The 15464-nt window shown below is 42.0% G+C and overlaps 1 protein-coding gene across 2 annotated transcripts in view; it reads left to right on the forward strand.

The window, feature by feature from the left end:
• Nucleotides 1-15464, forward strand: part of LOC124777077 (putative inactive carboxylesterase 4) — a 70418-nt gene that overhangs the window by 42971 nt on the left and 11983 nt on the right. For both annotated transcript variants that reach the window (XM_047252353.1, XM_047252354.1), the window contains exons 5-7: nt 4650-4849; nt 7244-7415; nt 7964-8136. In XM_047252353.1, the coding sequence (XP_047108309.1) occupies nt 4650-4849; nt 7244-7415; nt 7964-8136 (545 nt within the window). The remainder of the gene's footprint in view (nt 1-4649; nt 4850-7243; nt 7416-7963; nt 8137-15464) is intronic.

Below are 15464 nucleotides of genomic sequence, written 5' to 3' on the forward strand. Positions count from 1 at the left end.
GGTGGCAGCTCTGTATAGTAAATTTGTCACTCTGTACGTCACAAACCAACTAAAAAGGCAATCGTCTATTCTTCTTACAAGCTATACTACTATATGCAGGGTGGCCCATTGAATGTGACCGGACCTAATATCTCACGAAATAAGCGTCAAACGAAAAACTACAAAAAACGAAACTTGTCTAGCTTGAAGGTGGACACCAGATGGTGCTATGGTTGGCCCGCTAGATGGCACTGCTATAGGTCAAATGGATATCAACTGCGTTTTTTTAAAAATAGGAAGCCCCATTTTTTATTACATATTCGTGTAGTACGTAAATAAATATGAATGTTTTAGTTGGACCACTTTTTTCGCTTTGTGATAGATGGGGCAGTAATAGTCACAAACGTATGGCTCACAATTTTAGACGAACAGTTGGTAACAGCTAGGATTTTTAAATTAAAATTTAGAACATAGGTACGTTTGAAAATTTTATTTCGGTTGTTCCAATGTGATACATGTATCTTTGTGAACTTATCATTTCTGAGAACGCATGCTGTTACAGCGTGATTACCTGTAAATAACAAATTTATGTAATAAATGCTCAAAATGATGTCCGTCAACCTCATGCATTTGGCAATACCTGTAACGACATTCCTCTCAGCAGCGAGTAGTTCGCCTTCCGTAATGTTCGCACATGCATTTACAATGGGCTGACGCATGTTGTCAGGCGTTGTCGGTGGATCACGATAGAAAATATCCTTCAACTTTCCCCACAGAAAGAAATCCGGGGACGTCAGATCCGGTGAACGTGCGGGCCATGGTATGGTGCTTCGAAGACCAATCCACCTGTCATGAAATATGCTATTCAATACCGCTTTAACCTCACGCGAGCTATGTGCTGGAGATCCATTCTGTCATGCAGTGAAACATCTTGTTGTAACATCGGTAGAACATTACGTAGGAAATCAGCATACACTGCACCATTTAGATTGCCATCGATAAAATGGGGGCCAATTATCCTTCCTCCCATAACGCCGCATCATACATTAACCCGCCAAGGTCGCTGATGTCCCGCGTGTCGCAGCCATCTTGGATTTTCCGTTGCCCAATAGTGCATATTATGCCGGTTCACGTTACTGCAGTTCGTGAATGACGCTTCGTCGCTAGATACAATGCGTGCAAATAATCAGTCATCGTCCCGTAATTTCTCTTGTGCCTAGTGGCAGGACTATACACGACTTACAAAGTCGTCGCCATGCAATTCCTGGTGCATAGAAATATGGTTCCCCGTGCAATCGATGTTGATGTAGCATTCTCAACACTGACGTTTTTGATTCCCGATTCTCGTGCAATTTGTCTGCTGCTGATGTGCGGGTTAGTCGCGACAGCAGCTAAAACACCTACTTGGGCTTCATAATTTGTTGCAGGTCGTGGTTGACGTTTCACATGTGGCTAAACACTTCCTATTTCCTTAAATAACGTAACTATCCGGTGAACCGTCCGGCCACTTGGATGATGTCGTGCAGGATACCGAGCAGCATACATAGCACACGCCCGTTTGGCATTTTGATCACAACAGCCATACATCAACACGATATCGACCTTTTCCGCAATTGGTAAACGGTCCATCTTGACACGGGTAATGTATCACGAAGTAAATACCGTCAGCACTAGCGGAATGTTACGTGATACCACGTACTTAATACGTTTGTGACTATTACAGTGCCTTCTAACACAAAGCGAAAAAAGTGGTCCAACTAAAACATTCATATTTCTGTACCTATTACACGAATATGCAATAAAAATGGGATTTCCTATTTAAAAAAAACGCAATTAATATCCGCTTGGCCTATGGCAGCGCCATCTAGCGGGCAAACCATAGCGCCATCTGGTTTCCCTTTTCAAGCTAAATGAGTTTCGTTCCTTGCAGTTTTTCCGTTTGATGCTTATTTAGTGAGATATTTGGCCCGGTCACTGTCAATGGACCACCCTGTATAAACAAGTCGTCGTTTAACGTTGTTACCGAAAATAAATACTTGACCGATTTACATCAAATTCTTACACGGTAATGAACATTAGGACGAACGTAACTATATATTTTTTAAATATGTATAACGTATGTGTATGTACAGGGTTATTCAGCTGACCCTGCAGCTGTCATTTTATTCAATCTGCAATGTTACAGCTTGACTTCATACACCAGGCACGATATTTTCACGTTCTCTCGCACACAACGCGCTATGTTTAGTTTCTACGAGAAAAAATGAACAGGACCTCTCTGTAGGAAATTTAATGTAGTTAACTTTCGTACTGGGACACGTATCCGTTATAGACCGTAGTTTTCAAGTTATTGAATAAGGACTTACAAAACTGACCTTCAGACCCACCCCTGTTCCCACACTCAGGCCCCTGTGTTCAGGATTTTTAGAATGTTGCTCGTGGCGCTCCCTCCTACAACTGTACAAATATTTACAACTGCGCGAATTATTTCTCATATTCGACATTTTTTAGTCTTCACTGATTGGCCTTTTTTACGCTACCAGCATAGTCGAGCACTTACAAATTGTAAAATGGACGTTTGTGTAAACTTTACCTAACAGTTTTTTGAATTTGAATGGTACGAAACAATCACATCGTTGTGTTAGTGAGGCCTTCTGACCAAACCACTGTGCTTATAAGGGTTGAATTTGGATCTAATTTTCAAAGTAAATAGTTTTAGTATAACGCTTACAAAAGTCGTTTTCCTTTCATGTGCACGTTTAAATTAAATATGTTAATGAAGTAGCCGACTATACTGGTGGCGTAGTAGCCTAATCACTAGAAACAAAAAAAGTCGATTATTGGGAATAGTTGGTTTAGTTAAAATGTTTGGTGCAGCGCTAAGGGGGAGTTCCACGAACAACATACCAGAAATCCTGATTGGTGAGTGATGAGTATGTGGTTAAGGTGCCTTTGAAGGTCACTTTTGTATGTTTTTCTTGAAAAACTCGAATACCGTGAACTCTGACTACACAGTTTTACTGTATTAGATTTCCTACAAAATTAGTCCAGCTCATTTTTCCCGTTTGCGAATAGCGAGCGAGATTATATGAAAATGTCGAGCGTCGTTTTTGAATGTTATTGCTGGTCTGCATAAACCGAAGCCAACTATAACATTTGAGATTACATTAAATAACAGCTCAAAAAGCTCTGGTTCGATTTACTCGAAATCCTTATACGACACTAATGTACCTACTCATGGACGTCGGCTAAGATTTCTTTGAATAACAATGTACATGTTCTCTGTTAAAACAGATTGCGAGGAAGACAAAATGGTGTACTGTGCTCTACTGTGAAAAATTTGTGGTTTTGTTTTCTTCCTTGCAGTCAGTTCTAACTACGATAGCGGGGTATTTAAATCACTAGATAAATTGTTTCCCCCGTACATATTATTTCCCATTGTGTATGTTTTATACGAAGCTTGTATACGCAATAATGTGCTTTTTTGTTTTGTACCTTGCAGTCGCTTTTCATAGACAAAGGGGAAGTTGTATTTTTGGCTTATCAGCTTATGATTAGGATAGTATTAGGGAATATGAGTGCAGCAGTAATAAACACGGTCAGAGTAAGGGGGAAGGAAATGGCTATAGAGAGGGAAAAGAGGAGTCGGACAGGGTGAGGGGGAGAAGGTGGGGGATATGAAGAGGGGAGGAATAAGAGGAGATTATGTCGTATATCCGTTTCATATACATATTTAGAAATTGTGTAGCACTGCCGGGTTGGCTAGTACTGTATTCCCACAATATGTGAAATTCTGTTATTTGCTATCCTTGCTGGTGTTACTGTTACAGCTGTTTCACAGCTGTCGGCTTTTATACACAACTTGCTACGTCGTTCCCCAAGTGCTGTGGACTTGTATACACACGCTGCTTGGGTGTTCTAGTTGAGGTCGAGCTACTTCAAGATCTTCGTTAATAAAAGAGTTTAGAGTATTTATCATACAAAATATGTATTTGATGGTGTGCTATCATGTATAAAAAATCCCTCATTTCGAAAACACGAATAGTTTGTAATATATGACGAATGTTGTGACCACATGATTCGTGATGTGCAAGGACGTGAATGGCCGCGTCGTGCACGACCGTCTGCCAGATATAAAATCCAATAACGCATCAACGAGATATTGTTTTGCTCTCAGCTTTAAATGCAATGTCGATACCTGATCTACATTTCATTCGCTGCAAGGTATGAGCTAAAATCAACCATAAGTGTAGTTTACGGACTGTGTTTTTACCGTGCAAACACTTTAAAATTTCAGAAATATTTTACTAAATTTGAAGCACTGCAATAAGTATGACGAATAACGAAAACGTAGTTCTTTAACGAGTGAAGCTATCGGACTGTAAGATGCGCAAAAGTCAATTTATTTTTCCATATAATATTTTTCGAAACGTCGGACAATAAGTATTTCATATGAACTGAACCCCGTCCCTCAGCACGGGCTCCAGAACTAGGCAATCAGTAAAGCCATAAAAAGTGACGCCTCAGCACGGAATGCAGAGAGCAAGGTTTTAGCAGCGAAAGGGACAATGGAAAAGTGTGTACTAGTGCTCTTAGTTGAAGAGAGACGATGTGGTAACAGGCCACCTCCACGGAAGTACGCTGAGCACTGCGGGCCGCCCTCATGGCAGGGCTGTTCCAGCGCGTGGTGTGCCAGAGCACGGTGTCGACCAGCGGCAGCCTGCGGGCGCCCGTGGCCGACAGGACCCGACGGCTCGCGCGCCACCTGGGGCTGCCGGAGGGCGCTTCTGGCCGCGAGCTGGTCGCCTTCCTCAGGGACGTGCCCGCCAGGATGCTCGTCGAGCAGGCGCCCTACGCGCGCTCCAAAGAGGTCAGTCACCTCTCCGGAGGGGCTTTCGATCCTTACTAACTTGTGTGCATATGCCTGCTAGAAACGAATCTTGCACTGCAAATTTGTGGTGTGTCCAGTTTCCGTACGGATAAGATAAAGATTAATAGCAACTTCAGCGAAGCTTGACTGAATAATATACACTTCTGTTATCACGTATAATATAACATTTTTTTGCAGTTCTCGTCCCAATTTTCAATTCATTAAAATGTGACACGTAGGTGTTTCTTTTCTGACTAATTCTGCCCTTCCTCTCATGAAATCAATTTTTTCTTTTTTTTTTTCTTTTCAGGCTTTGCACTATGTGATTTGTGATTTAATATTCTACAGTGCCACTCTAGCAATTATTTCATACTGATAATACGAAAACTGTGATGAGCTTTGCTGGTAGACCTGTTTGTTTACAACGTCTGTTGTCTTGTTTGTGTATAAAAGTGTTGACGACTTCCCGTCTGTTCCTTGTTCGACATCGACCCACACCGAGCGAGGTAGCGAAGTAATTAGCACACTGGACTCGCATTCTGGAGGACGACGGTTCAAACACGCGTCCGGCCATACTGATTTAGGTTTTCCGTGATTTCCCTAAATCGCATCAGGCAAATGCCAGGATGCTTCCTTTGAAAGGGCACGGCCGATTTCGTTCCCCATCCTTTCTTAATCCGATGGCATCGATGACCTCGCTGTTTGGTCCCCTTCCCCAAAACCAACAATATCCACCCGCCTACCCACGTTCTCTCTCTCTTTCTCTCTCACAAACACAAACACACATACATACACACATACGAGAGTGTAACACGAAGAAGTCAGAAGTCCGAAACCAGAAAACCAGTAAATCTGGATTTAGTGCAACGAGTTGCACGCAACAGCAGTTGGATCGTGTCACAGAACAGAACAGCGCACACCTGATAGTTGCGGATAGTTTGTATTTAATTAACTCTTTTTCATGAACCAGTTATTATTTAGAGCAGTCACCATTTCATTTACTTGGTAATTTAACACGCTTAATATACTGTTAAGCCTTGAAGATAACAATTCCAAATATTTAGGCGACAGGCGAGTTGATTAATCGCCTTCGAGTGAAGCTGGTAACTTGTTGTAAGCGCAGCATATTTTACAACAGACAACCTGTGCTGTGTTCAATTTTATTCGAAGTGACCAACTCTTTCTTTCGACTGCCGCGAATGGACTGCTGAAAATATGTTGTTTAAAAACAAAACTTTTTGTCAGTGACTACTTGCTGGTACTCTTCATACATATCTAAACTTATTTCGAACAAACGCTCTTGATGCATTCATTGACAGATTATACACACTGTTAGTCGAAAGAAGCATTGTACTAGTCTGTTTTAAAGTCTGAAATATTGTTGTAGGAATTTGGCGTTTTCTAGCTCTACCAACGAGTGGCAATCTTTTCATACTGTTAGCACCTCCCTAGACCGCGCACTCTCTAAAGACAGCATTATTCACCGTCACGACTGGACCTCGCAACGACAGAAACTAAGGAGAAAGTTGTATAGATATCTCATAATGTTTCATGTAATTGCTAAGTGTAAGCATTAGGACGCGAGGGGTTTTCGTCTGGCTTTCAATTGATTTTGTTAATGTCCATTACTTGTCAATCCGTCTTCATATCAGAGCTCTGTGCGAACCATTCAGTTCTTCTCTCCAAATCATTTTCACGCATTTGTTGGATTCTCACCTCTGATGCGGCAGAGGCAAGAAATTAGTTGTAAGAGTGCATATGTGGTCTAAAAAACGAAACAACGTTGAAGTTAAGTGTGGCAATTGTATCACCTCAGATTCAATTGAGAGTTGCATCTATGCAACGATGCCCAACTTCAGCATGGTCTTATCAAAGCCATTTTCCTTTTTGTGTCTTTCTTTTGATTGTAGCTTAGAAAACTTTGCCAATCTGTGCAGTCAGATGTCAGAAGTTATGACCCTGTCACAACTTTTTTCAGTATTGTTGCACTGGCCTGGAACACATTTCACTCTCGCATGTTTGGCGTATACATTGGGGGTAACGTAACATAAGCAAACTAAACGTATACACGTCACTGATAACCGACACATCAGACACAATATTATTTACAAGATGCAAAATACGAGGGTAATTATAATTTTCTCAAGTGTAAAAAAAAGTAAAGAAAGGATTCTAGTCTACAAGTCACTTCTCAGCAGATTGCTCGTTTCAAATACATTTTCATACTTTTCTTTTTGCCTTTTAAGGGCTATAAAATTTTGTCGTTGAAGTACTTATGTTTTAGAATAGGAAAATAAACATAGCTCGAAGCAGTCGATTCTTTTAGGCTGATCCATGCTTCCTTCACCGGTACACCTAGAGCATTATTCATCGATGTTTTCTCGTGTCCTCCAGGAGACGATCCTGCAGGATGCATTTCCCTTCTGGCCGACAGTGGAGCCTGAGGACGCAGAGGGTGGAGCCTTCATCACGCAGGACCCAGAGGACATCATGGCCAGCGGGAATTACAATGCAGTTCCTGCCATCATCGGTGTCAACTCTCAGGAGGGCTACATCTACCTCAAAGGTGAGCATACAACTCACACTGAAGTCTACTGACAAAAATTCAGTTGCATAGCATGGTCTGGACTGCGTCTACATCCCTTGAAATGTAAACTCGCTCTCAGCCCTCAGGGGTTGTGACAGTTTATTCAGTTATAAATACGTGTCTTCTGCACCTTGTTATTCAGTACTGATTATTACACTTATAATAACAGTGAGAGGCGCGTCTTACCAAGAACTGAGAGGAATTTCAGAAATCTTCAACGAAGTTACCCGTAAAGACATCTCCCATCTTCCCCACTGACCGTTGTTCCTCTGAGATAATTGTTAAGGAGCTTCTTCGGTGTGGAACTGCAAAGGTAAATAAGTTGAGGGGCAAGTAATTTGTTGTATAATTGACGTAACATCGAATGCTACCTCTTCAGACAAAATTAAATTTTCTCTCTAGAGTGTCACTGTTGTGTACTGAAAATGACACGCAATGATAGGAAACCCGTTGACTCAAAAACAATTACGATGTTATGCAAACTTCGGAAAATTCTGTTTTAAACAACGATATAACTTGTGTTGCAGATCTTCTAGGTGACGTGGCATCCATTCGCGACCTCGACAACAACTTTCACCTGCTGGTCCCAAAAACCGTAGCACCGACAGAAGAGCAACGTTCCGCAGTCGCGCGCCTCATCAGGAGTTTCTACTTCGCGAACAAGCGTCTCGACGCCAGCACATTGCGGCAATACACACAGGTAACATCTTCACAAGTAACTCTTGCGAAAGTTTCTACAGGAGAAACCACATTAATCGATTAAATAGAAAAATTGCCTAAAGGAATCGATTTTCGATTTGCTGAATAAAGTTTGTAGTTCAGACGTTGTAAGCTCCTACTTATATGATTTTACATGATGAACGTGGTCTCTGTGGAAAGCCTTTATTCTCTGCGCCTGTCATCATATATGTGAAATACGCACTAGATTGTGCCAGATCGCAAAATATCACGAAAGGGTTTCGGTCTTTCAGTCACCTATCGTGTAGAGGCTAATAGTCACTCGTGGACTGTACATGGCATAGAAGGGTCTAGATTAGATGGGAAGGTACTTGGATAGTTTTCCGAGCCTTCACATATAGCCTGTCGTATCTACGACGGGGATGAGTTAAGAATGGAATGTCAGTGATAGTAACGAATATAATTTTGCTACGCTCCCTCACTGAGTACTGAAATTTAATGGACTTATGTATTATCCTCCCGTATATTACGCGTGTTCTTGTTGTTGTGGTCTTCAGTCCAGAGGCTGGTTTGATGCAGTTCTCGATGCTTTTCTATCCTGTGCAAGCCTCTTCATCTCCGAATAACTACTGTAACCTACATCCTTCTGAATCTGCTTACTGTATTCATCTCTTGGTCTCCATCTACGATTTTTACCCTCCATGCTTCCCTCCGGTACTAAATTGGTAAACCCTTGATGCCTCAGAACGACGCCTTCTTCAAGTCAATTTATCCACAATTCTATTCAGTACCTCCTCATTATTCACGTGATCAACTTATCTAATCTTTTTCATGTTTCTGTATCACCACATTTCGAAAGCGTCTATTCTCTTCTTGTCTGAACTGTTTATTGTCCATATTTCATTTCCATACATTGATACACTCCCTCCAAATACTTTCAGGAAAGACTCCCTGACACTTAAATCTATACTCGGTGTTAACAAATTTCTCTTCAGAAACGGTTTTCTTGCCATAGCCAGACTACATTTTATATCCTCTTTACTGCGACCATCACCAGTTATTTTACTCCTCAAAAGCAAAACTCATTTACTACGTTAAGTGTCTCTTTTTCTAATCTAATACCCTCAGCATCGCCTGATTTAATTCGACTACGTTCCATTATCCTCGTTTTACGTTGTTGATGTCCATTTTACATCCTCCTTTCAAACCACTGTCCATTCCGTTCAGCTGCTCTTCCAGGTCCTTTGCTATCCCTGACAGAATTCCAACGTCGTCGCCGCTCGGGGAACCCATGCGTTCTTAGGCGCCATGTCACGGTTTGCGCGGCTTCCCCCCTATGAGGCTCGAGTCCTACCTCCGTCATGGGTGTGTGTGTTGCCCTGAGCGTAAGTTAAAGTTCCATTAAGTAGTGTGTAAACCTAGGGACCGATGACCTCAGCAGTTTGGTCCCATAGCCCTTACCACAAATTTCCAATTTCAACTGCCGTCGTCAAATCTTAATGTTTTTATTTTTTCTCCATGGGCCTTAATTTCTACTCCAAAATTTTATTTCGTTTCCTTCATTGTCTGCACAATATACACATTGAAGAACATCGATGATAGCGCAGTGGTTAGCGCACCGGACTCGCATTCGGGAGAACGACGGTTCGATCCCGCGTCCGGCCATCCGGATTTAGGTTTTCCTGACTTCCCTAAATCGCTCCAGGAAAATGTCGGGATGGTAGCTGTGAAGGAGCACGGCCGCATTCCTTCCCTAATCCGATGAGACCGATGACCTCGCAGTTTGGTCTCTTTCCCCAAATCAACCCAACCAACATCGATAATAGGCTACAACCCTGTCTCAATCCATTCTCGATCTCTGCTTCCCTTTCGTGCCCCTCAACTCTTATAACTTCCATCTCGTTTCTCTACAAATAGTAAATAGCCTTTCGGTTCCTGTATTTCATCCCTGCGACCTATCTTCTATGAGAAGCCGTAGGGTCAGTATTGCCTCGTGTGTTCCTACATTTCACTGGGATTCAAACTAATCTTCCCCGAGGTCGGCTCCTACCAGCTTTTCCATTCTTCTGTAGAGGATTCGTGAGGGGTATTTTGCAGTCGTGACTCATTAAACTGATGTCCTGTATCTGCATAGAAACGGAGAAAAGGTCTAGATCAATTTCAGTCACCCTTCAGGTTGATATCATTGGTTTATATTTAGAAAATTGATGAAAGATGTGGTTATTGCATGGTTGTATACTCATGAGCTAAGACATTAGCTTAGTAGCCTCTTGTTCCACCATTTTAACGCAATACACCTGCGCTTCACGGATTCACCAACTGCGTAGTAAGTTTCCGAAGGTGTATGGCACCAGATGTCTGCCCGCAGGTCACACAATTCTTTTGAACAACAAGCCGGCGGTATTTGTGCGTGAAGCTGGCGCCAGAAACGTCCAAAATGTATTTCATCGGCCACACATGAGTCTAATTATATTTTGGCGGAAGAATGAATGGATGCAGACGGTCAGCAATAATGATCACAAAATTGGCGTCATGGTGCCTTCGATTTGATCGCTTGGAAATTCACGTGAATGCCCCCACTGACATACGTAGGTTGCGCTGTGTGCATATCAAGCAATCGTTCGCCTGGGTGGCGGCGTGTCCAGATATGACCATCGACCTAGGGTAATAAGAAAGGTGATTCATTTAACCAGGCTACATGTTTCCATTGATTCACGACCTATCTCGAAGATCCCGTGCCCCCTTCAATAGTACCTGAAGATGTCGTTGAGTCAACAAAGCAACGCCAAGGAGTCGTAATTCCACTTCGTCAGATCACTCACAGACTACCGCCTACTCTGCTTCACAAAGTGGCCAAGTCTCCCACCATCATGTTCTGTGGTGAGGGGTAGACGTACGACTTGTCACCTAAATCTACTTTCAGCGTCTTTCAACCCCCTTCCATTGATAAGACTGTAGCACATGATCAGTCGTCCATCTTCATCACTTCCCACGTGGGCCATAACAATCTTCTCTTTGTTAAAGCAGTTTGTCGGTGGATTTCCAAGTTTGCGGCTCGTATCTATACCAGAACGCTTCCCCATTCGTCCCAGCTTCATTTATATATAAGATGGTTATCAACAAAAGGCAGCTACTCACGGAGGTCCAGTGGCAACGAAACTTGGTAGATATGCAATACATTAAAACGGAACCGATTGACGCTGGAAAAAATAGTTACAGTTTAGGCCACCAGGTACAAATCGGGAGCTGTACGACATCTAATCGACGTCTCCGGTACTGATATCAAACAAATTGTGTAAGTGGCAGCTAGTAACAAAATTTACAGTATGTCTTTTTAATTTGATTAACCTTTTCCACCCACGTCCCGTTATTAATCCATTACATATGGAAGCATTTCTTTATATGTCTTTTGCGTTCACAGCGCCAGGTTTGCACATGGTTGCCAAAACAGGCACTAAAATTTTCTAGAGTGAATCTGTTTCACATTAATATCTACCAAACTTCGCTGCCTTCTGATGATTACAGCCCTTACTATACCTCTGTGGCTGTGGGTTCAAATGGCTCTGAGCACTATGGGACTTAACATCTGTGGTCATCAGTCCCCTAGAACTTAGAACTACTTAAACCTAACTAACCTAAAGACATCACACACATCCATGCCCGAGGCAGGATTCTAACCTGCGACCGTAGCAGTCGCGCGGTTCCGGACTGAGCGCCTAGAACCGCTCGGCCACCGCGGCCGGCTTGTGGTTGTGGGCAGTTCAGTTTTAATCACCCGGTACTTTCTTAACAGCGACACGTTCACGCAACGCCACCAGACTGCATTTAATCACGCGGTGGGCCGCGCTCGTAATGATTTATCTGTTGAGTGAGTATATGAAGTTTAAAGTTGTGTTATACTCCTCGTGGGTCGGGAAAAAACCACCTCTGCATAATCCCTTGATTTTTTACTTACTTTCTCTAATCACGGTATAGAAAATGGATAACCGTGTGCTTACTTCGTACTGTTAATCTATAATTTTAACAGGCATTCACAATTCTGATGCTTCCTTATCCTTTTAGTCTGAAATTATTTGTGCACAACGTGCGGGTTAATTGTTTTTGGAGTTGTCCAAACCTTATCACAAAGTTCTGTTATCTTCCTAATTACATTTGCTGATGGCTACTGGAAACATTTCACGTTACTCCTGATAACGTGCAGGGAATCCGCATATTCTGGCACCATCGGAGTTTCTGGATGTCGATATAAGATGCTCAGACATAGACCATAGGCAGGCCCGCGGGCCTAATACTCATCCTTAACCAAGCTCCCGGACTGCCTTGCCAAGTAACCCAACAGAAGCGTTCCTAACGCATAAATTCTAAACTATAGCGTCCGTGACATTAACATTGCGGTGAGGCATCGATATGAACGACACCCCTTTCACGACACGCTTCACCACCAAATTACGTCTCGAAACAGGCATTTTTGAGAGTAAATTAATTTAATATTCATACCATCTTCAGAAATTTATATTTATTTACATATCGTGAACATTATTTCTTTGCTTGCTGCGTTTTACAATAGTTGTCTTTAAAACTTTCGTTGCAAAATTCTGTAACACCGTTAGTGAAGAAACAATTTGAGGACACATCTGAAAATGTCGTCATGGCAAAATAAACACGGTTAATTCATCATAAATTATCTTCAGTTCCAGTCCCCGTGGTCTAATACGTCCACACTCTCTATGCGTACGAATTACTTTCGCGGGCCGGACTGAGACGAATCGGCAGCACGATGCTTCACATAGGCCGCGAATTGCCATCAGTGCTCTACAAATCTGCAGCCGGTATTAATCATAGTGGCGTAAAAATTCTCACAACTGTCCGTCGGGCAATGGGAGAAGATTACTGTGACGATGTTCTACATTAAATTATGAACCACCCAACAGTCTGAAGACCTGAAAAAACGTACCATTGTGTCAGTTCCATAAGGACTCGGCGTGTGGAAAGTCATCACAAGTAAAACATCACACACCCGCCATTTTGTCTCCACACTGATTTGTTCCATAAAAAGTACCCATAATTTGCTTTGCTACAGAGATCCTCCAAATGCTTTCTGTACTGGTTAGTGTTCAGTACATCTGGTGATACGGCTAATGACAGATCCATTGGCCACCACACATAAGTCTCTGGCTATTGGTGGACATTCAGTGTCGGTTTACTTCCATCAGTGACGCTGGAGACGACGGCGTTACGTCGTGAGAACTCCGAGCTGGTTCCAGGGTCAAGCCTATAATGTTCTCAACTGTAACGTTGTGAACTGGGAGAGGTCCGGCTATCATTCCCGCCAACGTGTGTCGTTTCGCAAGCACGAAAACAAGCGGAAGGAACGTACGCAGTGTATGGACGGGCATTATCTTGCTGAAATGTATGGCATGTGTAACGTGCGCGTGGGGCACACAATTCTCGTTAAAGCCTGTGCTATGGTAATTGAGTGGGGTTCACCTGATGAGGAAGGATTTTCGTATAGATATCGACCGCGTGTACCTGAATGGTGGCAAATCAGACTTACACCCACTCTGTAATAACAATGATCCTCAAGTATGTTCGAAATGCAATTACACGTCAGGATGGACGAAAATCAAACCAGAAGATGTTACCAGTTTAATAATAATACGGTCGCCAGACTAGTTAGGCATTAACTGAGTTTCTTCCCTGTACAAGTTGGTGCATATTCATGCAAAACAACACGTAGTAATACTGCATAATATAGTAGAATTTTTTAACCAGAAAATCTATTGAACTGATAGTTTCACGTTCTGTACTGATATGGAAAAACCATGAATACATAATACTACATTATAATGTATACTACAAAACTTCGTACTGTCTATTGATCTGATTAAAATCGGACATAGGTTACCCTAGAAATAGCACTTTCGAACCACATACAAAATGTCAATTTTAATCAAGATAAAACACTGATAAATTTTGGCTTTTATATTGACTTTTGCTGGTCACACCAATTTAGAACACTTCAGAATTCAAATGAATAAAGGGAGGGGGGGGGGGGACCATGAAACTGTTATGATCACTATGTTAAAAAAATTGATTACTGAAATTATCATGCGTTCAAGATTTCCAGTATATGAGTTACTACTCTTTTTATCTTATTTACTTCTCATTTAAATACCTTTATATTTGTCTCGAAATAATCAAACTTCATTACTATATCAATATTGAAGTTATCTTTCAACTTCGTTAGACCTTCGTTATTCTTTTACTTGTTCATTAACAAAACAGTTCTTTAAACACCATTCTAACATAGTTAGGTCTGCAAGTAATTATTATTAACACAAAATTTAATTTTTCATTTCGGGACACTCGGATTGCACAACATTTGGAAAGGACCCTGTCTAGGTTAGTTGTGAGGATAATTAAATGAGGGGAAAGTTCTGGTAAAATTTAGGTTATTATTGAACAGTTCACTCTATGGTCCATACGAATGTAGTACTAAAAGTTTCAACCTGCTTGTATCGATGCCGCGGTTGGCGGGCGGCGACATGGCGAGGCACAGAGCACACGTACAACCACAGCTATGGTTCTTGACGTATCGGCACTTTAATTCTTCTTAGCGTCGCAATACTTTTCCATTTAGTGCCTATGGAATTTTGCCATGCTGTGTGGGCGTTGGAACAGCATACCCGAGGGTCAGTGAAACTACGTCTTCCAGGAGAGCCTCCTCGCTCCAGAAGGTGTTGCTCAAACCAGTGCCAAACTCCAACTACTACTGCTGAGCCCGTTGTGCCGTGCAGTGCCCGCGTGCATTCCCCGCACTCGCCTGCCATCCACCATTTACCGCTCCCTGACAGGCCAAGTATTCACCCGAGGTTTTGCATTCTACATATCCTAACACATTGCCTACGTATGGACCAGACGCACAATTACAATTTTAAACATCTTACGACAGTTTCAACATTTGTTACATTTCAATTCTATTACAATATTATTTGACATTTGACATAAACATTAATATTCACATTGAAACTTGTTTACAGTTTTCTTAACACAATGGCATGAAACAAAAAAAGAAATGAAAGCAGAACATTAATTACACAAGTTTATCGAAAAATCAGAAGAAAAAAATATTATATGTACAATAGGACAGAGTCGTTGTTGTTACACATGAAAGGCAACGAAACGTAACATAAAATATTTTCGACGTATAGTTGAGCTGTAAAGATGGTGAGGATGACAACCAAAGGAATCCTGCTATCAAAGGAAACGGTACCTCAGACCATAGCTCCTGGTTGTCGAGCCATATGGCGGATGACAGGTTCGTATCCCATCGCTGTCTGGAGTGTCTCA

The sequence above is a fragment of the Schistocerca piceifrons genome, chromosome 2 (genome assembly GCF_021461385.2).
Source record: "Schistocerca piceifrons isolate TAMUIC-IGC-003096 chromosome 2, iqSchPice1.1, whole genome shotgun sequence".
Lineage (NCBI taxonomy): Eukaryota > Metazoa > Arthropoda > Insecta > Orthoptera > Acrididae > Schistocerca > Schistocerca piceifrons.